This window comes from Lachnellula hyalina (genome assembly GCF_007821495.1).
Source record: "Lachnellula hyalina strain CBS 185.66 chromosome Unknown contig00214, whole genome shotgun sequence".
Taxonomy (NCBI): domain Eukaryota; kingdom Fungi; phylum Ascomycota; class Leotiomycetes; order Helotiales; family Lachnaceae; genus Lachnellula; species Lachnellula hyalina.
In genome coordinates this window covers 1-24123 of record NW_022157328.1, presented here as the reverse complement: position 1 = coordinate 24123, position 24123 = coordinate 1, and the positions used below count along the sequence as shown (strand labels likewise).

Here is a 24123-nt window from a genome sequence, read left to right as displayed (position 1 = left end):
TTCGCATCATCCAAATGCCTCAAGATCTGCCCCCTACAAAAGCCACCGTCCTCATTTCGGGCGAAGGCTCAAACCTCCAAGCTCTTATTGATGCTGCCCCTCTTATGCCTCACCTTACAATTGTCCGAGTGATAAGCAACAAGGCGGGGGCCAATGGTCTCAATCGTGCTAAAGCTGTCTCAATACCTACCGCATACCACAATCTCATATCGGGCAAATATTATGCTGTCGGAGAGAAGGACCCAGCTGTGAAGGCAGCGGCCCGGGAGAAATACGACGCTGATCTGGCGAAAAAAGTCCTGGCAGACGAACCCGATATCGTTATTTGTGCTGGCTGTAAAACCAACCCTTTTCTTGCCCTGTATAGCAAGAGTATAACTAACTCCTTATAGGGATGCATATTCTTACCTCAAAATTCCTGGATCCTTTGGCAGAGAAGAGAGTCCCAATTATCAACCTACATCCGTAAGAATAACTGGCTCTTTGATTTTACCTTACCCTTTTTTATAATATTTCGTCATCAGGTGCTCTACATCCTCCTATAAATTCCCCAAACTGGGGACATAAGCTCCTTCCGCTCTCGAAACCTTCTTGAATAGGAAATAACTAACCCCCCCCGTGATCTAGTGCGCTACCCAAACAGTATGATGGTGCCAGCGCTATCGAGAGGGCATATGAAGACTACCACAAGGGTAAATTGGAGAATGATACTACAGGTATCATGATTGTAAGCCTCGATGTCTCTTGTGTGTTCAATTTCTTCATAGCTAACAATCGCGGAGCATTATGTCATTAGTGAGGTGGATCGCGGAGACCCCATTGTGATTCGCAAAATCCAGTGCCAAACGCCAGAAACTTTGGACGAATTGAAGACCAGAATACATTCCCAGGAACATGAGCTTATATTAGAAGGCACACAGTTAGCGATATCTGATCTGTGGAAAAAGAGGTCAAAAAGCGAAGAGCTTTCATAACAGTGAGGTCCCTAACAACCCAAAACCACATGAAATAGTATACATGACTTCGTAAGCTAACATTTTGGAAAGATTGATCGTACACTCATACCACCCTATCTTCATTGCACAGGCGCCACGGGCAAATCCTTGTTCGAGTCCGCTTGTCTGAAAGCCGTTTTGTCGTCGGTCTTTGAAATTGGAGGAGGTGCTTCCTCATTCGAACTCGGCGGGGCATTTTTGGATATCGGAGCTGGCTTGCCATTGGCGCTATTCCTCTGGCTGGCAATCCACGCCAAGAACATGTCGACATCTTTGGCGACGGCAGTGGGAACAGCGAGATTTTGCATCCATTGAGGAAGGACGCCCTTTGCGTCAGAGGCTGTAGCCATAATCCACTCCACGTCGCTGTTGCTTGGAAGGACCCGAATACGTTCGATCGATACATATGCTGCTACAACCAAGCTCTTGTTCCGCGCAAAGTCTGCAAAGGGTGACTTTTCGAAATCGCTCAGAGGTATTGAAATGACCATAAATTCCGAGGTTCCTTCTAAAGAAGCCGCGACTTGGACAACCGGAAACGTGCGGTTTTGCAGTGGTTTCGGATCAATCTTATGTGTCATCTCAACAACAGCTACTGTAATGTTGTTCCATCGACCACCGTAGATGATAACTTCCAGGCCACTTGTATCCCACCTTATAGCTTCCCTGCCACCAATCACTGTAGGTGTAAAGGCGTCTTCCGTCTCTGCGTGGTGATCCTTGAAACTGTGTATGAACTCCTCCCAACTCGCCGTTCCCTGCTCCGCCTTATTCCTATGACTGGACCTCCTGCAGAACCACGTCTCGTTCTTTCTATCTGCGGAAAATTGACTCATCCCTTCTATCTTGTCCAAATCCCTTCCAGGAACTACGCGCTCGTAAAGATGCACAGGCGCTTCCGATGAAGCATACCTCTTTGGCGATCCTTTGCCTTTCCATGTCGCGGCTCCACCAGCTTTTGGGGCAACGCCATCGATGAAGGGAATGGATTCGGAAAGTACGCTTGTGACGAAAGACTTGACATTCGGAGGTGTGGCAGATCCGGACCCATCAGTGAATTTCTCGTTCGAAGGGGGTGCATTGGTAGGTTTGGTTCCTTTCCCGCCTGGCGGTAGTTGAGATATCGAGATGCCTTCCAAACGAACCCACGGGCCTAGAATCGATGAAGCCGCCATGTTGAATTGTGTGCTTCTGCAGTGGGATCAATCGAATATGTAGGTATGATAGGAGGTCTACTTGAGGTGAAGAATTGACGTAATCATCGCAGATGAATAAAGGCGGTAGTTTATAGAATCGTCGCATGGAATGGTGTTCTCTAACGGCCTTCCAGGTTGCTGTTACAGCAATCGTCGGGGACTGGACTGGTTGGTCTATGCGCAAGCTCGAGCCACACCCACACTTGGCTTGGCTACCCCTCCCCTCGTTCAGGAACAGACTCCTACCTAGGTAATCCCAATACAATCCCTACACTACACACTTGCTACCTCCACAAAACAACATATACCGCAATGGCATCACTCAAAGGACCTGGAGAAGCCCAACAGCACGATGGCAGTGGCCTGCGTATCGGAATCGTCCATGCGCGCTGGAACACCTGTACATGAAGATTGCCCTACCCCTCCGCACCCCACCAAAGCCTCTTGCTGACCGTTGGCTTGCTTACAGCAATTATTGAACCCCTCCTCGCAGGGACCAAATCTAAACTCCTCGCATCAGGCGTCAAAGAATCAAATATCGTCGTGCAATCTGTGCCCGGCTCCTGGGAGCTGCCAATAGCTGTCTCCAAGTAAGCTCTACAACTTCTTCCACAAGCAGGCAAAACCTCACCAGCGAATAGGCTCTTCTCTGCCTCCCAGGTTCAGTCCACCACCTCTTCCACTCTAGGTGCTGGCGATCTCCTTGGCTCCTCGACTACAGATCTGACATCTCTGTCAGTATCAGAAGCCACATCCTCTGGTCCTTTTGACGCTATTATTGCCATCGGAGTGCTTATCAAGGGCGAAACCATGCATTTCGAATACATCGCCGACTCGGTTTCCCACGGCCTCATGCGCGTACAACTCGATACCGGATGCCCTTTGATATTTGGTTTATTGACCGTGTTGAATGACGATCAAGCCAAGGCGAGAGCTGGCGTCACCAGCGGGAGCCATAATCATGGAGAGGATTGGGGTTTGGCAGCTGTCGAGCTTGGGGTCAAGAGAAAGGAATGGGCTGCGGGCAAAATGTCTTAGATTATTATGTTACCTGTGTGTTTCCACAGAATTAAAAAGATGAAGTCAAATAGATTTTTACAAGCATATGAGTATTTCCTTTCTCTACATGTCCTCTATCTTCACCCCCCTCCTACATAATCCCAAGAACCCATCCCTTAGTTGATTCTCTCATGAGATCGGATCTCAAAGCCTTCTGAGATGAAATTGATTTCATACTTCATTATACGGCGCTGAGGGGGGAAAGTATAGCGTGCTTAGATGCTAGCTTCAGTTCTCTACTAAATGTATATTGAGGTTATGGAATATTCTTAGCCATCAGCATAATACTGCCTGGCAGTAAAGTAGAAGGGGGTCTGGTGGGGTTTGTGAGTAGGAGGGAATATTGGGAATCGGGCAAAGAAGAATTCAAAGAAAAATACTGCGTGCCTGTGTATTACTACTCGTAGAATGACTTGCCATGGCAAGACGTCCCGAAATATCATTTGCACAGTATTACTACATTCTCCTTGTCGCGAATAGTCATTTGGTAATATATACTTACATTCCTACTCGTACATGATTTTTGTATCCTACTTGCGACCTAATACCTATATAGAAATCTCCCCTTTTACCCACTTCTCCAGCCCACCTCTTGCAATAATCTCCTGTACGTTTGGCGGCAACTCACCGACCTTCTGACTCCAGCTCGCCCCACCCTCTCCCTCCGTAACGACAACCTTACTTCTCCTCACATCCCATACGAACTTCCAACCTGTCCGCCGCGTCAAGATCTTCTCCTCCACCACTGTGGGACTTGCTTGCGCTGCAGGAGGGGGACTATCTAGACTATCCTTGTTGAGCTGGGGTTCTTTCACATCCGTCTTCACCTCCGTCTCCTTTGATGAAAATGTTTCTCGGAGTCTCTGAACTAGACGCGGCACTTCGACGCCCATAAGTGCGTTATTGATGCTGTTCCTGCTGAATATGTTGCCGAAGCTGCCGGATACCACAAGGGGGATTTTCTTCGCTAGAATCGCGGTCGCGGCCTGTTCTCTGCTGCTCCCACAGCCGAAATTGAAGCCTGCGACGAGGATATCACCCTCTCTGGCAATAGATCCAAATGCTTTATCGTAGTTCTCCATGCAGACTTCGGCCATTTTCTCGACGGAAATATTATCTTGGTAGGTGTATTTCCCGGGGTATATGCCGTCGGTGTTAATGTTATCCGCGTCACAGAAAACGATCTCTCCCTCGACCTTCTCGGGGAATCCGGGGAGGATATCAGTTAAGTGTTCATCTGCATCACTAGTTGAAGTCTCAGCAGAAGTAGATTCGGAACCCAAGATGGACGACTCCGCGTTCTGGATAATCGAGTCGGCGTCCGCAATCAACTTATCCAACGCATCGCCAACACTCATCGCGCGGTCCTCCTCAGGCACCCCATTTCCTTCCCCCAACACAACCTTCTCAACACCAACAGGCTTTTCGTACCACCCAGGCCCGCTGATCTTACCGCTCAGTGCGCTGGCGGCGACAACTTCGGGGCTCGCGAGATAAGCTTTGGCATCTGGTGAGCCCATGCGACCTTTGAAATTGCGGTTGCTGGCACTGATTCCTACCTCTCCTGGCTCGAGTAATCCTGTTCCAAGACCGATGCATGGACCACAGCCAGCTGGTAGTGGTTTCGCCCCTGCGGCAAGAAGTGCTTGCCAGTCTCCTGCATCTTCGGCGGCTGTTTGCTCGGGTATTGATGCTGCTGCAATGTAAAATTCTACGCCGGGCGCAATCTTCGCTGGTTCGCCATCTTTCGACGCGTCTTTGAAAACCTTGGCGGCTGCTGCAAGATCCGAAGCTCTGGAGTTTGTACACGATACCAGGTAGGCTTTGTTCAATGTGATATTTTTAGCTTCCAGATCTCGCAAAGGAGTAGCAACCTTGACGGAGTTGGGACCCGAAACATATGGCGAGAGTGTCGAGAGGTTGAGATACAATGATTTGGCATACGTAGCCCCTTTATCGGCACTCAGCTGATTCTCAATCAAATCATCAATCCTCTGATGCGTAAACCTTGCTCCATCTTTCGGCTCATCAAAGAGCGCAGATGTTGTAGCCTTGGCCCTCATCCAAGCCTGCAACATGCCATCAATCGGGAACAACCCCGTCAGCGCTCCCCACTCCGTAGTCATGTTCGCAATAGCCAGCCTATCATCTACAGGCAGACTCTTCATCGTCTGCTCCGACCCCGTAAACTCAATCGCATGATTGAGCACCTCATCATTGTTAAACAAGCCGCACAGCGCAACGATGACATCCTTCCCCGTAACGCCCTTGGGCATCACACCGGTGAACGTGATTTTTGCAACAGGTGGAATTTGCCACCACGTCTTCCCCGTAGCCCATATACTCGCGGCATCCGTTCTGACCATCGCTGTACCGAGACATCCAACACCACCATACATATTACTGTGACTGTCACTCGCAACCGTCATTGTCCCCGGCCACGCGTATCCCTCTTCCACCATGATCTGATGTCCAATACCCCTCCCAGCCGGATAGAAATCGACGCCTTGCCTGGCCGCGAACTCCTCAATCTGCCTATACTTCTTCAGGTTCGTCTCGCTCTTATTCTGCACATCGTGGTCCAGCGTCATGACGATCTGAGTCGGGTCATGGATCTTAGATGCCCCAATTGACATGAATTTTAAGGCCACGGGCCAGGAATTATCATGGGTCATGCAGTGATGGGGAGATAGTGTGACATAGTCTCCTGCCTTGACGAATTTGTCTTTTGGCAGCCCGAGCGAGTACCGCTGCACGATTTTCTCGGTCAGGGTTTGTGGTGTTTTTGGAGAGGCGGATTTGAGGGAGGAGAGAATGGCGGAGGTGTGCGGGTCGGAGGCCTGGGCGTGGAAGACATCTTGGAAGCGTTGCGCCGTGGAGGTGAGGGCTCGCAGGGGAGAATAGTTGTATCGGAGGGGGAGGTTACGGGTTGGTCTGGCCCGTAGGCGTTGTAGACCGAGTCGTTGCTGTAAACAGTGTGAGTGTAATCCTAGAGCATGAAGCAGAGAGACTGACTGATATCATATTGATGCCATTGAAACACAATGATTGTCCGTCTTGGCTGTACGGTATGAGAGTGAAGTCACAGAATATTTCCCCGGATTTTTTTCTCTGCTGACAAGCAATTATTTCAACTATGATTGGCCATGCATGGAGGCTCGAAAGATCGTAAGGACTGGGACCGATACCACCGAACCTGCCGCTCGGACAGTTTCCGCATCAATTCGTAAGTTTCAGTCAACCACGTGATATTCTTATCGCGGATGACCATACAATCTCTGCTTGTACAGCTTTCATGCCTCACTCTTACACGAATATGCAACCTAAGGCATGAAGCTAATAGCCCTGACATGACGACAAGCATATTCATAACACCAAGCTTGATGGTGGGCAAAAACTAGGAGGGGCGGACTGAAACGAACCGTCTAGCACATGTTGTTAACATGAATTTATAATTTATTTTCGTGTCGGTTTGTGTGCTTAGTTGAGCCATTTATTCTCTTGAAGCGCCCTAGGGGCAAATTTATATCCGCTATCCGCTGTTTGCGAATCCATCTGGTCTTTTCTAGGACCATATGTTTAGTCAACATCCAAGCATTCGTCTTTAGGGCTCTAATTATAGTGACAGCGGAACCCTAGTCAAGTAGAGCTTCAACGGCTTTCCTTAAGTACAAAATCCGGTTCCTTTTTACACCTATTGAATGTAGCAACGCAATTGTCTTTTGAGTGCGGGAAGTGCTTAACGATGGTACACTCAACCATGGTATACGCGTTGTTAGATCCGGAATAGTACCATTGATGAATCAAGTATCTAATAAGATAGTTTGATATCACCAGATATTTAAAGGCAGTCCCTTTGCATTATCTCAGTTTCAGCACACATTGTTCTACACAAAAGTCCGACGAGACAGCTGATCGAACCAAAGTCAACCAAATGCTTCTTACAGTTTTACTACTAGCCTCTGCCATCCACGGTGCTATCGCTGATGTTGCCGATGTAGCTAATGTAGCTGATGTCGAGGTAAGGGCAACGCGATTCCACAATGGCTCTTCTCTTACCCACTTTGTCATATGCCTTAGCTCATGCCATCAATCTTATAAGTGGAAGGAAGACCTAACAGACCTCTTATTTAGTGGGAGGACGATACGGGTTATCATTATCCAGATGCCGTACTGGATACCCCTGATCGTTCAAACTCTTGGCAAGACAACAGGCATCATTGGCATCCTTACTCGTTTCCAAGTGGCAGGATTCTGCCGATCGGCGACGATGGATGGCAAGCTCGTCCTGTTATATTTTCGTGGCCCAAGGGTGCCTTGCAGAACGAGATGTGGCAGCAAGGACTTGATGACCATTGGGATATGATCACGTGAGTATGCCATTCAGCACTCCTAATGAACACACCGATACTGAACATTTGCAGGATCGTCCTCGCTCCCGGGGATGGTATAGTCTTCCCATATCCTCTACTACCTGCCGACGACCCTAAAATCCGGTCGATCTACATTGAGGCCCTCAAGCAAGTTCGAATCGAGGAAGAGAAGAAATATATTCGACCGGATCCTGAACACGATACCAGCCAACTTCAATGGGAGTGGGACACGAAAATGGACGAAGTCTATGAATACGCATTTGGTCTTCTCTGCCTTGCTCATCCTCCTTCCTGCCCAAACCCCGCGGAGACATGGTTAGCGGCCGAGTTCGATGGGAGGCACCCGAAGTTCCACCACTGGCGAAGGCGTATTATAAGGGTAAGAAAGAGGCTCGAAGACGATATGAAGGTTGATGGTCTGCGTATTCTAGGAAGAGAGCTCCTGGAGCTCATGTATTCCTCTGGGCAAACTTTTGATTTGCATGTTGAACCCGATCCAACAGAGACAGAGAACAACGTCCCGGGCGCGGCGGAGAAACTTTAGACCAAAGGCGAAATTAGCATGTTTAGTTACGCATATACTTGCTTTGCGTTAATAGAAAGTTTATAATCTTGAATAAGCATTGATTGGGGAGCCGTGAACAAAGTGGAGTGTCCCCAACCGACGGCTTGCAGCCGCAGTCTCAATCTTCAGTATCATATTCGACCTAGATTCATTTCAGATCTCATCATACTGAACTAGATACTGATCTTTGCAACAGTCTTAAAATGCTTTTAGTGTTAAAGTAGTAGAACTGGATTGCTTGACGTCCTACTATGATGTGAATTACGACTATATATACAGGCCTCAGCCCCGTATAAGGGGAGGCTGGGGAGCTACCCTCCTATGTGGTTCTAAGTGACTAATTGAAAGTCTGTCATTTCCGCTCATATATATGCTCAAGCACACCCTGGATCTCATTCAAAAACCTTGTAATTTCTTTCTCCGTCCCAACCGTGATGCGCAAGCATCCCAAACACCCTTGCTCCTTGCCTCTGAACCTCACTACGACCCCTTTATCTGTTGCTAGAATCTGGTATACCTTTAGAGCAGTTAAATTATCAGGCTGCCCTGCTATATCCAAGATCTCAACCAGTAGAAAGTTACTAGCAGTTCCACCCCTAAACCTGCCCACTCCTTTGACTTTCGGCAGCTCCTTCCACAGCCTATTTCGCTGGGCCAAGATACTCTCCCGATTCTTTCTCATAACACTCAGCCCACCCTCCTGCAATGCCTGACACGCAATCGCAGTCGTTGGACTACTAACATTATACGGGGCCTTCAAGTTATTCAATAACGACGCAATAGCCGGCGACGTGAAAGCAGCTCCGAGCCGTATACCCGCAAGCCCAAACGCTTTCGACAGAGTCTGCATAACCACCAAATTCGGCCATTCCAGAACCCATTCCGCAAGCGACGAGCCCTCGGGCGCAAAATCAATATACGCCTCATCTAAGACCACAACCCCATTCCAACTCGGGTGCTCAAGGACTTGCCGTAGATCCTCCTTCCCAATCAAAGACCCTGTGGGATTCCCAGGCGAGCAAATGTATATCAGCTTGATACTTGCGGCTTCTGAAGAAGAGAGTGTAGATATAATGGCTGGTATATCGAGGGCGAAGTCCGGTGCGGGGAGTAATGGGATCTTCACTAGGCCTACGTCGTTGACTTGTGCGGACACTGAGTACATCCCGTACGTGGGTGGGCAAACAAGAATGCTGTCCTGGCCGGGCACGCAGAAGCAGCGCAGGAGCGCGTCGATCGCTTCATCGCTGCCGACGCCTACAAAGAGGTTCGCCGGAGTAAGTGTTTTAGAGGTATGTATGTGTGTATTTCGCAAGTTGCAGAGGAGTTGCTTCAGGTTATGCTGGTGGGGGTCTGGGTATCGGTTTAGGCCGAGGAAGTCGATTGAGGGCTCCTCAGAGGGGTTGGAGGGATTCGAAGAACTGTTTGGGGCGAGGGAGGGTCCGTAGGCGTTCTCGTTGGCATCAAGGAGGATGTTCGTGCCGTCGTCCTTGTAATCACTAAGGCAGATGAGTTAATACCTTTTTGTAGGGGGTTCAAAAGACCTTACTCTCTAGCGCAACGGTATGGTTCCAATTGGAGGATATTCAGACGAGCGCAAGTCTGCAAATCAAATGGGGACTCCTTTCTAGGCATTTTGGGAACTTGTTTGACGATTGGTGTGCAATGGAGGGGTAGAGGGGTAAATGTTTTTTTAATGATCGCGCCCCGAGATCGGCTTAGTCACATGTGTCACGTCCCCTTTTGGGGGGGGGGGCGACCTGTGGCGAAGTCCGTATTATTCATACCTAGTAGAACCTCAAGCAACATAATTATATTATTGTAACAGATGGTCATGGTATAGATTAACAGTATTCACGAGGAGAATGTCTTCACTACAGAGTGTAGGACATAAAACAAATACCACTAAATCAATTGCTCGAAATACGGAGAAACTCACATAACAGCATATGCACTTGCATAGCTGACCGAGGAGTCGCTGATATCTACTACATCTCCACTTCTCTCGTACCGGACGAAGTTGAAATTCCCTTGCTCGGGAGTAATCCTGCCTTCCTCCTTCAAAGCACTAATCGCAGCCATCACCACACCGATCGGATGCCTCCCGCATATAGTATTGCCCGTCTCTCTTAGGTTTTCAAGAAAGCTCTTGTGATTTCCTCCTTCGATTGCATCCATAGCCATCTTGTCAAGTTGCCCGATGCTTTCGTGTATTTCAGGATCCCTGGGGTTTACGTCGCGCCTCCTCAAGCTGATACCGCTAGATCCCGGCTTTGAATTATTCGGAACATAGTATGTATACTGAAAACGCACACCCCAGTGACAGAAATCAGACGACACGACAAAGACTGATGTGGGGTCCGCGAGATAAGGGGCAAAGATCTGGCCGTAGGCATTTTCCAACGTTTCTGATGTACTGCCTACCAGGACGGGAACAAGGGTTGGGTAGTCTTCGCTGGACTTAAAGCCGAGGGTGAGCATCTTGTAGATATATGGAAGGTGCATCTCCAAGCTGTGTTCGACCTCATCCGTGTCCCTGCTTATAGTGTCAAACTTCCCCGTCGCATGTAGCTCTTTCACGGTTTCCGAGTCAATGGTGAGATCTCCGAGTGGAGTAGAGTATTTGGCGTGTTTTGAGAGTGCGCAGCCTGGAAGATGTATAGTGTGAGAGGGACCGAGGAGGAAGATTCGCTTTGCTTTCGAGAGGTCGAGGGTTTTGTAGGCCCATGCCGCAGTAGGGCCAGAGTATGTGTATCCTGCATGGCTTTTGAAGGTTAGTAGAGTCGGACATTCGGGGTGGCATAGGTGCAATGCAACTCGACTCACGGAGCAATGATAATTCGTGCCCTCGGGATAGGAACTTGATGGCTTTTGATAGAGCTAGGGACCTGTTCAAGGAAGTGATCCAGCTCGGCAGAGAGTGCGTGGGAGTTTCTAGTGTACCATGAGCCAGCATGGCTAGCTTCTCGAGAAGTCATTGGCTTAGTGGTATTGTCGGCTGTCGAGGCAAGGTAGATGGATGAAGGTATCTGTACAAGTATCTCGAATAATTAGGCACGGCACTCCGCAGTGGGGTGCACGGCGGGGCGGAGCGGGGTACCTCGGTATCTACTAGACACACTGCGGCGCCTCACTGCTGCAGTCAGAAGTTACTCGTATTTAATTGCTGATATCGACCTGAGCATATATATCTAATTGCATAAAGGTAAGGTATAAGCAATCTGTGAGTATAGATAAATGGAGTTTCGCGAAGGAGGGTGATGCGCCCGCCCCACGGTTAGCTTCCCTCGACCTGGTCACACATTCGCAGCTCACCATCTCCATCACAATCACCTCTACTCCGTACGCCCGACCCTTACCTTTACGCCGCTGCCAGCGCAGATCGCAAATATGTGTCAAATGAAACGGCCAATGAGTAGGCGCAAGAAGATACGCCTGCGAGGGAGACTGGCGGTGTTGGCAGCCAGCCAAAAAGCAAGTGCTCCATGATCTGGAAAATATACGAGCGTGGCGTGCCGTACCAAGAGCAGCCATCTACAGTACAGAGGAATGGCTTCTCCAACTTGTCCAGGTGAACATTCCCAACCTCTACCCCATCCTCCCATAGATCGCAATCTCCCTCTCTGGTTTTGGTACATTCAAAGTACCTATACCTTCCAAGCCCTTGACATCTTCGCTGACGTTTCAGACCTGACTTCCGCTTCCCTTCTGTTGGGATAAGGGGCTGTATCCCGACCTTTCTAGTCATGTGATTTAGCACAGCTTAGTCAGCGAAGAGGCATCACCTCTTCGCGTACACACCACCCACGTAGCCACCATTGATAACCGCACCTACAGTATGTGACGGCAGGCAGCCGTACCCGACCGACCCTTTTGCCTCATTATTGCGAGCTAAATGCGAGCCATAAATTTCACTCCTGTCGGTACCCCGTATCATCACGACTTTATTTGCGGAGAAGGCAGAGCGTTGTTGCTAGTATTCTTCAAAAATCTTGAATGAGAAATAACTCGCAGCCATATCTTGAGTATAAGAATCTCAATAATTTGGATAACGAAGGACATTGTTGCTACAGTAGCCCTTTAATCAGGAAGTGATCCTCAAATTGGGTATGGTTGGTAAACGCCGTTGTTGATAGGACGAGACGCTGCTCTTGCCTGCTATTAAGCCTGTTGATCATATTAAACTCGACAGACATTGGTCTCTCTGGAGCACCAATTCAGATCATAAGACTGAAACAGAGGTTCAAATACGCGCCCGCCTCAAGTACAATACGAAGTAGATACTTCCTAAGTTTCTTCTTCGCAGCATCTTGCAAATATTCCTTATCGAACAATCTAGCTCTATCTCGAGGCGTTCGTCGCTTAAGAACGTGAATCAGGGATAACATGCCCGGGTAGAAGTGGGTTTACGGAGTATATGGTTTTACAGTAACGGGTCGCCCCGCTGACTCAAAGCACTGCTTCTCGAACATCCGCCAGCCTTACCATAAATCATCACCAACCACGAGGTCAAGCGATCACGGACAGGGATAGCTCTGAGGATCCTGTTACGGACCCCTGCGCTACGAGACTCAGCTGGGGATCACTTTCAAAGATGATGCCTCTCTATCCTCCGTCAAACATTTCGCAACATAGAGTCGCACTATAGATATCCTTATTACAGCCGCGATTTAACGATATACTGAAGAGCGCTCTCGAAGGCACACGCTTGTCGATTCGATAACCATGGCGCAGATGCATACCAAGGCAGTGGCCTCAGACAGTCCTCTTAATCGTGATGGACTTTGCATATTGTCTCTCGGTAGGTATGGTTGTTCCTAGGCTTCCATTTACTAACACTCATACACAGATGGCGGAGGAGTTCGCGGGCTCTCAACGCTTCTCATCATTAAGGCACTGATGGGAAAGGTGAATGCGGAGCGGAGGAAGAATGGACAATCCGCCGTGAAGCCGTGCGAACTTTTCGACTTGATCGGTGGAACGAGCACAGGAGGGTACGTTCTCTTGACATTTTGGACGCTCATCTAACTTTGTTAGCATCATTGCTATTATGCTAGGGCGCCTTGAAATGGATGTCGATGAATGTATTGAGAAGTACACGAACATGTTCGAAACAATCTTTGGAAAGAAGGGTTTGCCTGTCAACCTGTTGGGCAAAATCAAAGGCCGATTCGATTCTACCGTTCTTGAGGAGTGCATCAATAGGATTCTTCGGGAGCGCGGCTTGCCAGAAGGAGCGCTGTTGAATGATGGAGAGGAGAGATGCAAAGTGTAAGCATTCCTCTTGCCACAGTCCTTATTCTGATCTAAACACAGAGTTGTTTGCGCGAAAGCCTCCGAGCTTACGACCACAGTACTTCTGCGATCCTATACCTCCGACGACGCACTGAACAATATTCTAGCTACCATCTGCGAAGCTGCGCGAGCGACCTCAGCTGCCTCCAGCTTCTTCGAGCCAGTCACAATTGGGCCACGGGGGCGAAAGTATGTTGACGGAGGATTAGGCGCGAATAATCCAGTTGAACAACTGTGGAACGAGGCTCAGAGCATCTGGTGTCACGATGGAGCAACGGAATTGAGTGCGTTGTTGAAATGCTTCGTATCGATTGGGACGGGTAATCCTGGGAGGAAGCCTATCGCTGAAGGGTCTTTGAAATTCTTTTCCCAGACCTTAGTAGGCATTGCAACCCAGACAGAGGATACTGCGAAGATTTTTGTGACGAGACACCGGCTGCTGTATGAAACCAAACGCTATTTCAGATTCAATGTCCAGCAAGGCCTTCAGGGCGTTGGATTAGAAGAGTACAAAGCGGCGGGTCTTATAGATGCTGCTACTGCCGAGTACATGGATGGTCAGGAGTCGAAGTCCGCAGCTCACGAATGTGCTGTAAACCTGCAACAGAAGCATCGTATGTTGGCAGAGCTTGACTTTTCTTAGATTGATGCTAATAAGTTCGAAGCCATTCTTGAGTTTTGCCCAGATGGTATCATAAACGTAGGCGCAGTAATTCTATGTGATTTCGGGGCCTTTGACTGACGGAGGTGTCTAGTGGCATCATTCCGAGCAGAGAAACAGTCATGGTAAGAGACTTCTTACTCTTTTGACAACCCTAACACAACCAGTACACAAAGCCATCACCTTCATTCCCTTTGCTCAAAATGATGGACTCGTTAATCGAGATGATATATTCAAGGCCTTGGATCAGCTCCTCGCTTCACTATCGTGCAACCGATCAGTTGCACTCTGGGGCCTTGGGGGATGTGGGTACGTAGAGAAAATGGACCTGTTATTATCCAAAGTTGACGTAATCTAGTAAGACGCAGATTGCCCTGGAATATGCGTATCGTCGTCAACGCGAGACTTCGTGTTCTATTTTCTGGGTGCACGCGGATTCCGAGGCTACGTTCACTCTAGATTATACCAAAATTGCCAGGGTCGCAGGCATATCACCAGATCTGAAAGGCGAGGATTTGCTGGAGGTAGTGCGACAATGGATCGAGCAGCAAAAAGACTGGCTGCTTATTCTCGATAACGCCGACGATTTGAGAATGTTTAAGACGACTTACTCAAATTCTCAAATGCAGGCGGCAACAGGTCCGGAGCTCTTTCGATTTGTGCCGAAATCTCGGACCGGCACTATTCTCTGGACTTCTCGTGATGGCAGCATCCTTGATAACATCTTGGGTACCAAGCACGGTGTTGAAGTGGGGGCGATGACAAGCGACCAGTCTTGGGACCTCTTTCGAGAGCTGAGCGGACGGGACAACACAGAGCCATCTGAAGAGGAAGATAGGTTGCTCCTAGAGCTTCTCGAGAGGCTTCCGCTTGCAATCTCACAGGCGGCAGCATATATCAGAAGGACGAAGATCTCCGTGCAGCAATATCTGAAATTCTTCTATGAGTCTGAGGGCCGGAAATCAGCTCTCTTGAGTCATGAATTTCAAGATCCTTATCGGCCGCAGGTGCCGAATAGCATCATGCATACCTGGCTGATCTCAATGAAGCAGATCGCGGAAGAGAGTCCATGTGGTGAGAAAATTCTGAAGACGATCGCGTTCTTCGATAACAAGGGACTTCCGTTCGAGCTTATAAGGGCAAGTGCTGGTTCAACCTTTAGCGAAGATGAGGTTCTTTTGGCAACTAGTCGACTTTGCGAATTTTCATTCTTCCAAGGACAAAGAGCCGTTGGCGAAGACTTGCCGACTTATGAACAGCATCGTTTAACACATCTGGTAACTCGTCGGGCATTGAATAGAACACAAATTAGCTCGTTCTCTGGGGATGCTATTTCCGTAATTGGTGATCTGTTTCCAACCGGCACACATGAGACTTGGAGTGATTGCGCTTTATATCTACCCCATGCGTTAAAGGCAGCTGCGTGGAAGGAGGCAGATAGGTATAAAGATGAAGCTCCAGGTCTCTTTACGCGGATCGGAAGGTATTACTGGGAGCAAGGCCGGTCTGACAAAGCTGAACAGCTTGAGGTTGAAGTGCTTAAGCTCCGGAAGGAGGTCCTAGGCGCGAAGCACCCCGACACGATCAGGGCTATAGCGAACCTGGCATCAACTTGGTGGCAGCAAGGCCGGTCTGACGAAGCCGAACAGCTTGGGGTTGAAGTGCTTGAGCTCCAGAAGGAGGTCCTAGGCGCGAAGCACCCCGACACGAGCACGGTGTAACGATCGCCCAGCTCACGTAGTGCTAGGGTAAGTCTTGTGACTCAAGGTAGGTCCCTGGACCTAGGTTGTCGTCGGATTGATGTCTAGTATCTGTCGATGCCTCACTGGTTGCTATACTTGGGAGTATAGCTCGTTATTACTAAGTATAAGGTAATAAGCGTATATTAAGAAATACTATTTGAGTTGAGCACGAAGCTCCTATCTAATAGGTGACGACCCAGTCTTATATAGAACCTTCATGTCCTGGATCATATGGATCACCATGATCCCACCGATCCTGGATCATACGGATCATTGCGATCCAAATGATCCTCCCTGTAACGGGTTGCACCCGATGTTAATGTTAGAATGTCAACTAGTCACGTGTTGCTGAAATAGTAGAATTGTATTGCTTAGAGATCCTATAGATGTGGGCGTAGCCCACATATATAGATCCCCCAGCCCCCTATAGGAGGGAGGCTGGGAGCGAAGCTCCCACGTGATACACGTGACTAGTTGACATTTTAACACTCCCACTCAACTAGATACAAGAACGTGGAGGCTAGCTCCCACAGGCTATATCACCAGTAAACCACAGTCCAAAACCACGTGGGATAAAAGGATCTGTGGAAGGTCTAATATGCCGAAGTAAACCCGATGAATATGGTAGAAGTGTAAACAAAGGAGAAGACAAGTGTGACTAAGCTAGAAGCATAAGCATAAGGCTGTGGCTTGCGGCAGTACCGTAAAGTGGCTCGGTGGATATATAGAGGATATAAAAACAAAAGTGATACCCGAATCAGAATTTCTAAAGTACGGCAAAAATGCATGAAAAGAGCCGAAAAGAGGTGAAAGGAAAGCGTGATCTCCCCTCCGGATGAAAGAAAACATTCCATGCTCCCACAGCTTTTATGCTCCCATAGCATACATATATCATTCAACTCCTATAGCATTGCGGAACCGCTGAAAAGGGTCACGGGGTAGGGCCTTAGTCAGCCCGTCGGAAATGGTCGCTTCAGTTCCACGGTGCCATCTGCCACCTTCTCTCGGACGAAGTGATGCTGCGTGTTGATATGCTTTGTTCGTCCGTGAAAAACGCTATTCTTAGCCAATGCAATAGCCCCTTGGTTATCACCGTAGATGAGAGTAGCGCTAAGCCCTGGGTCCAAATCCGGGTGGATCTGTTTAAGGAAGCCTTGGAGCCAGATCGCTTCCTTGGTGGCATTTGTCTGGCCCACGTATTCAGCTTCACAAGTGGAGAGTGACACGGTAGGTTGGCGCTTAGATGACCAAGAGATGGCCGCAGAGCCTAGGTTAAAGACATAGCCTGAAGTCGAGCGCCGGGTATTGTAATCGCCAGCGTAGTCCGAGTCTGTATAGCCCGTAAGAGGAGCTAGGGAGCCGCGGAAGACGAGGCCCATAGACGTGGTATCCTTGAGGTAGCGGAACACCTTCTTGACTAGGGTCATATGTGCTTCTGTGGGGTTTGCGGAGTACCGTGAGATAACTGAGACCGCAAAAGCAATGTCTGGGCGGGTGCCTAGCATGGCATACATTAGGGAGCCGACAGCCGACTGGTATTCACGGCGGAAAGCCGCTAGGGCCGTGTATTGCGGATCCGCGGACGGGATGGGGTGAGAATGCGGATCCATAGGGATATTTGATCCGTGACAGTCTGCCATACCATGGTCTTCTAAGACCTTTTTAAGGTAGGCTTCTTGGGATAGGCGGAGGGTCCGGCGTGGACGGTCACGGATGACTTCCATGCCAAGGTAGAAGTGACACGGTCCTAAGTCGGACATTTGAAATTGCTTGGACAGGGCGGCTTTTAGGGCATTAATAGCCGATTTGGATTCGCCAGCGATAAGGAGGTCGTCCACATAGATGGCAATAATAATGCCTTCCTTGGTGAAGACAGAGGCATCGGCATCAAGGGCTTGAAAACCCACTGTTGAGAGGAAGTTGGCGAGCGTGTTATACCACACACGGGGCGACTGCTTAAGACCGTAAAGCGCCTTATTCAGCTTAGCGGTTGTGGTGCTAGTGAGTCCGCAACCTGTAGGAAGGTTGATCCAGACGTCTTCCGCGATGTCTCCATAGAGGAAGGCTGTTTTAACGTCCATCTGTTCTAATTCCCAGTCGTATGCGGCCGCAAGGGCGAAGATAGCCTTGTATGACATTGGTTTGACCACGGAGGCGAAGGTCTCGGTGAAATCTAGTCCCTCCCGTTGCTCGAATCCACGGACTACCCAGCGGGCCTTATACCGTAGAATTTCCCCCGCAGCCCCACGTTTTATCTTGAAAACCCACTTCCCGGACAGGACGGACCGTCCGCGGGGGACCGTCTGGACATCCCAGGTCCCATTCTCCACTAGCGATTCATATTCGTCCGTGATTGCGGCCTGCCAGTGTTTCCACTGCGGGCTGTTCATGGCCTGCTGGAGGGTCTTGGGCTCAAATGGCTCTGGTGAGTCCATATAGCCGAGGAAAGACAGTAGGGACGTCTCGGTGAAGGAGGAGACGTATGTAGGGACCAAAAAGAGGTTATAGGCATCCGGCTCAGCGGTAGAGACAGCCGCCATTCCAACATGGAGCGGGTCTGGCGAAGACGATTCGGGCCGTAGATCGGGATGGTTAGGCAGGTCGGCGCGCTAGACATCAGCATCCTGGAACATATAGTCCGATTCGGGCGTTTCCGTACAGTACGGTTTCGGTGCTGGAAGGTAGTCGAAGCCGTCGCTGCTAGGGGTAGATACCCTAGGTTCTGCATCGTCTGAATCGTCATCTGGGGATGTGTATTCGGGTACATGCCACGGGGATCGTCCGAGTCATCATATATGTCATCGGCATAGTTAACTCCTTCACGGACATCCCGATGGCATGGCTCCCGTTTAGCTGGTGGGCTATGCCAGAAGGCTTCCTTATTAAGGTCAAGAGAGGGTGACCGTGAGGGGGTCCGCTGGCGAGAAGGACCAGCTTCGTGGTAGAGAGGTAGGTGTCGCGGAGGGGATGGTGGCCGATGTGACTGCGGACGGGTGGAGCCGTGAGACTGCGGCTGAGGTGAAATTTGAACTGGTGAAACCGGATGATTTTGTAAATCAGTGTCTTGTACCGGAGGTTTTATCCATGGATCCGCAGGTGAAGGTGTAGGCCGTGGAACAGGCGATATTGGCCGTGAATTAGACGGCAAGTCCGTGAGGTCTATGGTGTCTGCGAGCGGGCGTATAACTGAAGAGGGGTTATCATCATCCGGATCTGGGGCAGAGAAGGAGGCCCGATGTATCGGACGCTTTCGTTGTAGATGGACCAGCGGATCTGATAGGGGGTATGAGATAGGCATGTGAGGAACCAATTTTGCTGGCTGGGTTAGATCCGAGAAGTGGTCAAGTGGTAAGTTATGGACCGTTTCCTTGTCTTTCTCATCAAATTGTTCCCATAGCATGCGTTCAATCGCTTTTACGGCCGCACCGCGTGCGATACGGCCGTCCGGTTTGAGAATACGGCAAATTGTATCTCCCTCATAGCCGATTAGGATCCCACGCGTCATTTCATCCCGTAGCTTCTTTTTCTTGCCCGGGTTGTGGTAATAGATGATAGAACCAAAGACATTAATGTGTGAGTAACGTGGTACACGTCCGTACCAGGCTTCAAATGGTGATTTGCGAATGACGGAGTGAATACTGCGCATATAGAGGTAGCCAGCGTGTTTTACGGCTTCAGGCCAGTATTGGAGTGGCAGGCCAGCTAACTTGAGAAGTGGAGCGGCTTTTCGCCAGATCGTTTGGCCGAGGCGTTCGGATGGACCATTCATTTGGGGCGTATATGGTTCAGTTGATTCCCATAGGACGCCATGCTGAAACAAATGTCGCTGGAGACGCCCAGCAATGTATTCACCACCATTATCATCATGTAACCGCCGTATAGTCCAGCCTAGGTCGGGGCGTTCAAAATGCTTCTGGAAGTGGATAAAACAGTCCGTAACTTCTCGCTTAGCTTTCATGCAGTACACGGCAGCCATCTTGGTTTTATCGCATTCAAATGTCACAAAGTACCGTGAGCCTTCATAGCCTTTCACGGGCACCGGACCGACGACGTCTGAGTGGATAAGGGCCATGGGATGCTCCCCTGGAATGATGTGATGAGTATGCGAGCGGCGTTTACCTTTCTGAGTAAGACAGGTTTCACAAACACAGGAATCCTTCGGCTGGACCTCCCGGAAGTCGATTTCATCCGTAGTTGCCGCGACCTTGCTAAGGCCTTGAGCGCCGAGGTGCCCTAGCCGATTATGCCACAGAAGACGATTCCGGGCGATTTGGTAGGACTGGGAGGCATGCTTAGGGCGCTTAGTGGGCGACGGATATGATTGGACAGCTGGGAGGGCGATGGCCGTAAGGGGAGGACGGAGCGCTAGACCGCAGTATGGAAAGGCGCGAACGGACGGTTCTGCGATAACAGGCAGAAGGGTCCGCGGGGTACGGTCCGAGTGAAGAGGGGGACGGTGACCCAAGTGAGAGTGAGGCGAGGGAACTAGTGACCGAGAGAATTTCGGTAAAGCAGTTGAAATGCCTATAGTAGGACCGTCCGAAGAAGAAGTAGGACGGTGACCTGGAGATGGCAGTAGTCGGGATGATTTTGCTATAAGTGCAATACCTGGCTGGTGGCCGGGTAGTCATTTGGCACGGTTGAGAAGCCATAGACCGTTTGAGTGGCTAGCAGCCACCTTGTGACGGCCGACGGCCCAGGAGATGGCGTCTTTCGTTATGGTGGGAGTGAGTCCCCGCTGGAATAGCTGTGAGACTGAAATCAAGTTGAAAGCTCCCATAGACGGACAGTATTTGACATCCGAGAGCCGTAGGACCGTAGGTTTGCCATCGGCACCGTGAATCGGGATATGTACCGTGCCTATGCCTTCAAATTTGACGGCACCGCCAACTCCACCGCAGGTTCCATAGTCTCCTTGTTTGAGGTCAACAAAGTGGGCTGAATTGCCCGTGGCATGGTTGGTACAGCCAGTATCCACAATCCAGTCGTTTTGCAGGGCCCGAGTCGGGGCTGCGAAGCCAGCATTAGATGAGGAGGCGGATGCGAGGCCAGCTATAGGCTGGTCGATTGCAACGCAGCTAATCATTACTACGCCAGTGTCTTGAGTCTCCCCTGGCTCTGGCGTCTTCGTTGTACGGGCCTTCTTTGCACTGCGGTCTTTGCCGCTCCCGCCGCCTTGTCGTCCGCGCTTTTTGCTCTTGAAATCCTTCTTAAGGTCTGGGAACTTTTTCCAGCACTTTTCTTCCGTGTGACGTGGATGCTTGCAGAAGTTGCAGAAGTCCCGATTGCCGCTAGACGCTGGATGCTCCCCTTGCCGGTTGTCCCTTCTCGCTATAAGGGCTGTGTCTGGTGCAGAGGAGGCCATAAGGATCTCCTGGTCATAGACTTTCTGGGTGAGTGTGGACCAGGCCACAATTGACTCGGTGGTAGTTGGAAGAAGGTTGTTCATCTGCGTAAAGGTGGAGATAAAGCCGTCATACGCGGAGCTAAGGCCTTCGAGCGCTTTCTGTATCACTTGGCACTCCGTGAAGGCCGCGGTTGGATGCAGATCCCGTAACTCCTGGTTTATTGCCGTGATTTGGCCCGTATAGGCCGAGGTGCTCTCACAGTCAGCAAGCGTGAGCCGGTACCATTTCTGATTCAGATCTTTTAACCGTCCGCTTCCCTTGCTACGGCATTCTTCCAGGAGATTAAGGCATTCGTACGCCAAGACGCAATTAGCGGTCTTGGTTTTATTATTTGTCCCAAGCCGGGCCCGTAGAGCACCGACACCGCTGAGGTGATTCTGCTCCCACTGGAGCACACTGCGTTCATAGACCTTCATGTCCGCCCGGTATTCAGCGCGCTCGTCTCGGTTGTACTGGATCTCTATTGGCGTGGGATTTGGGCTAAGGGCGGCAGGTTCCGCGGGTATCTTCGGCTTGTTTTCCTTTACCAGCACGCTAGAGAGACGTGCCAGCTGAAAGGCGATTGTGATCTGATTTTTGAACGCAAACCAGTTAGAGCCGTTATCCTCTAAGTAGGGGATAATGCTAAGGTCGACGGAGGACATTTTATGGCGTAGTGAGATCAACCACGTTTTCGGACCGTAGATTTGCAGTTTCGGCCGGTGGATTGCGGCGACGGAGCGCCAGGTTGGTAGTTCGGAAGAGGATGAGGAGCCTTGTAGAGAGGAGGGCTTAGTAGCCAGTGGATTGCGGTGGCGGCGATGAAATCGGCGGACTGGTTCAGAAGAGGATGAGGAGCCTTGTGAAGAAGAGGGCTTTGCTGGTACGAAAAGTGATGGAGATGGAGATGCAGAGGATGTTGATATGGGCTGCTGAGGGCTGGCCTGTAGGGAAGCTGAGCTGGAAGACTTGGATACGGGCTGCTGAGGGCTGGCCTGTGGAGAGGCTAAGCTAGAGGACTCAGACGAGGTATGCCGAAAGGTTTCAGCTGGTAGAGGTTGCTGCAATGAGGATGCAGGCGATGATGGTACAGCGAACTGACTAAAGAAGGCGAGGGCCTTATCAATAGAGTGCTGGAGGTGTTGTTGAGACGGAAGAAGTGATTGTAATTCTGCCGCTGAGAGCCGCTCTTGTTGTGGCCCTTCTAGAAGTCCGCTAATATCGTCCGAGTCGAATTCAGAGTCTGATGAGAGCGTGAACTGCTTAGCTTGTCGGATAAGCTCCCGTAGCATAGGATATGCGCTTGGTGGTACGCTCTCACGCTGTAGAGGAAGTTGTTCGGATTCAGTTTCAAATTGTGTGAGGGTTGAGATACTCGAATTTGACCGTAAATGTGACGGGAGAGGATTTGCGGGCGGTGAGACCGTATAATCCGGATTTGGAGATCGTAACACGGACGGATTTGAAATTTGGGACCGTGGTTCGGACGGATTTGGAGATTGTGACCGTGAAACTGTGGGATTCGGGAGAGGTGACGGTGATGCTAAGCCTGGAGGCCGAATAACCACTTGAACTTGCGGTAGAGGTGACCGTGGGACGTAGCCAAAGAGGTCTGTGGAGCTAGCAGACGAGTGATGGGTTTCGTATGTGTCTGCGTCAGATAGTGAAGTGGTGCTAACCGCTGGATGACCCCTAGGACGAAAGTCACGGTCCGAAACGTTAGCGAAAGTGTCAAGTGAGTCTTGGAAAGTGCTTTGAATGTAATAGAACCAACGAGTGAGATTGCGGTTAGTGAGACGGAAGACTGGAGGCTGAGAACGCTCAAGTTGTAGTAGTGATTCCTCTGTGAGAGGTAGACGGGCCGGATTTATACGGCACGTCCGTATCGGCCTCCCACTTCGTGAAGTCCTGCTGTCAGCCCCGCTAGTCTCCCTAGCAACCGGACTTTGTGATCCTTTATCGTCTGCTTGAGACATATTTGTGATCTGCGAGGGTAGACTGATTCACGGGTGAGTACGGAGATGAGGAGTGAAAATGTGCGGGTGAAGTGTGTAGCCGAGCCCACCAAGGCCCTGTTTTGAGCCTCCATGCGAGCTTGAGCCGCAACCTAGTCCTGATTCGTCACAAACCATGGTCAAAACACCACACCACGCTCGTATGCAGGGACTATGCCAAGCAGCCGTAGTCTAGGACGGTGGTCCAGAACCATGGGCCCGGGCCTGATCGCTGCAAAGCCCTTGTATTCTCCCCTGCTTTGCAGTGAAGTATGGAGGCACGGAGGAGTGAGATCGGCCGGGTGTTCCCCTGGATAATGGAAATGCGGTACCCGAGCTAGAATCGGCATTTCACCGTAGCTGGGCCCCCCTGGAGTGAGGAACCCATGGAAAACGGCGTCGGGAGTGAGAAAGCGCATGGATCATACGCATCATGCGGATCGGCAAGGGTGAAAAAGTGTTGAGGACACATATCCCCACCAAATCTGGGTGCAATGTGAAAAACCCAGCAAAGTGAAGTGAACACGTAAGTGAGTTGCATAGAGGCAATGCAGCTTTTGCAGACTAATCGGATTTGCAGGGCAAAAGTGATCATATATCTGTCTCCATAAGAGCGTATGCATATGCTAAGTTTACTAGGCGTGATCAGAACAGATTCTACTATGAGTAGAGATATACTTAGCTAGTTATCTCTGCGGAAGAGAGCTCATAACCTGTTAAAATAGTAGAATTGTATTGCTTAGAGATCCTATAGATGTGGGCTACGCCCACATATATAGATCCCCCAGCCCCCTATAGGAGGGAGGCTGGGAGCGAAGCTCCCACGTGATACACGTGACTAGTTGACATTTTAACA

At 50.0% G+C, this 24123-nt stretch overlaps 7 protein-coding genes across 7 annotated transcripts; 3 read left to right on the top strand and 4 right to left on the bottom strand.

Moving 5' to 3' along the window:
• Positions 1–14: 14 nt before the first annotated feature.
• Positions 15–974, top strand: ADE8 (Phosphoribosylglycinamide formyltransferase; the record flags this gene model as incomplete). The annotated part of the gene is made up of 2 exons (XM_031153226.1): positions 15–320; positions 768–974. The coding sequence occupies 2 exons, from the start codon at positions 15–17 to the stop codon at positions 972–974; spliced, it is 513 nt and encodes a 170-aa protein (XP_031001751.1).
• A 101-nt stretch (positions 975–1075) lies between these two features.
• LHYA1_G008305 (uncharacterized protein) lies at positions 1076–2170 on the bottom strand (the record flags this gene model as incomplete). Its single annotated transcript, XM_031153225.1, has 1 exon — positions 1076–2170. One exon carries the CDS (start codon positions 2168–2170, stop codon positions 1076–1078), a length of 1095 nt encoding a protein of 364 aa, XP_031001752.1.
• Positions 2171–2503: 333 nt separating this feature from the next.
• Positions 2504–3229, top strand: LHYA1_G008304 (6,7-dimethyl-8-ribityllumazine synthase; the record flags this gene model as incomplete). The annotated part of the gene is made up of 3 exons (XM_031153224.1): positions 2504–2591; positions 2661–2781; positions 2833–3229. The coding sequence occupies 3 exons, from the start codon at positions 2504–2506 to the stop codon at positions 3227–3229; spliced, it is 606 nt and encodes a 201-aa protein (XP_031001753.1).
• Positions 3230–3798: 569 nt separating this feature from the next.
• Positions 3799–6274, bottom strand: lys-4 (Homoaconitase, mitochondrial; the record flags this gene model as incomplete). Its single annotated transcript, XM_031153223.1, has 2 exons — positions 3799–6216; positions 6266–6274. 2 exons carry the CDS (start codon positions 6272–6274, stop codon positions 3799–3801), a joined length of 2427 nt encoding a protein of 808 aa, XP_031001746.1.
• A 2266-nt stretch (positions 6275–8540) lies between these two features.
• Positions 8541–9823, bottom strand: his3 (Histidinol-phosphate aminotransferase; the record flags this gene model as incomplete). The annotated part of the gene is made up of 2 exons (XM_031153222.1): positions 8541–9687; positions 9738–9823. The coding sequence occupies 2 exons, from the start codon at positions 9821–9823 to the stop codon at positions 8541–8543; spliced, it is 1233 nt and encodes a 410-aa protein (XP_031001747.1).
• Positions 9824–10123: 300 nt separating this feature from the next.
• On the bottom strand, positions 10124–11166 carry MEMO1 (the record flags this gene model as incomplete). Its single annotated transcript, XM_031153221.1, has 2 exons — positions 10124–10952; positions 11015–11166. The coding sequence occupies 2 exons, from the start codon at positions 11164–11166 to the stop codon at positions 10124–10126; spliced, it is 981 nt and encodes a 326-aa protein (XP_031001748.1).
• A 1747-nt stretch (positions 11167–12913) lies between these two features.
• Positions 12914–15865, top strand: PNPLA8_0 (Calcium-independent phospholipase A2-gamma; the record flags this gene model as incomplete). The annotated part of the gene is made up of 6 exons (XM_031153220.1): positions 12914–12989; positions 13038–13182; positions 13226–13459; positions 13505–14097; positions 14312–14453; positions 14503–15865. The coding sequence occupies 6 exons, from the start codon at positions 12914–12916 to the stop codon at positions 15863–15865; spliced, it is 2553 nt and encodes an 850-aa protein (XP_031001749.1).
• Between the last annotated feature and the right edge of the window lie 8258 nt (positions 15866–24123).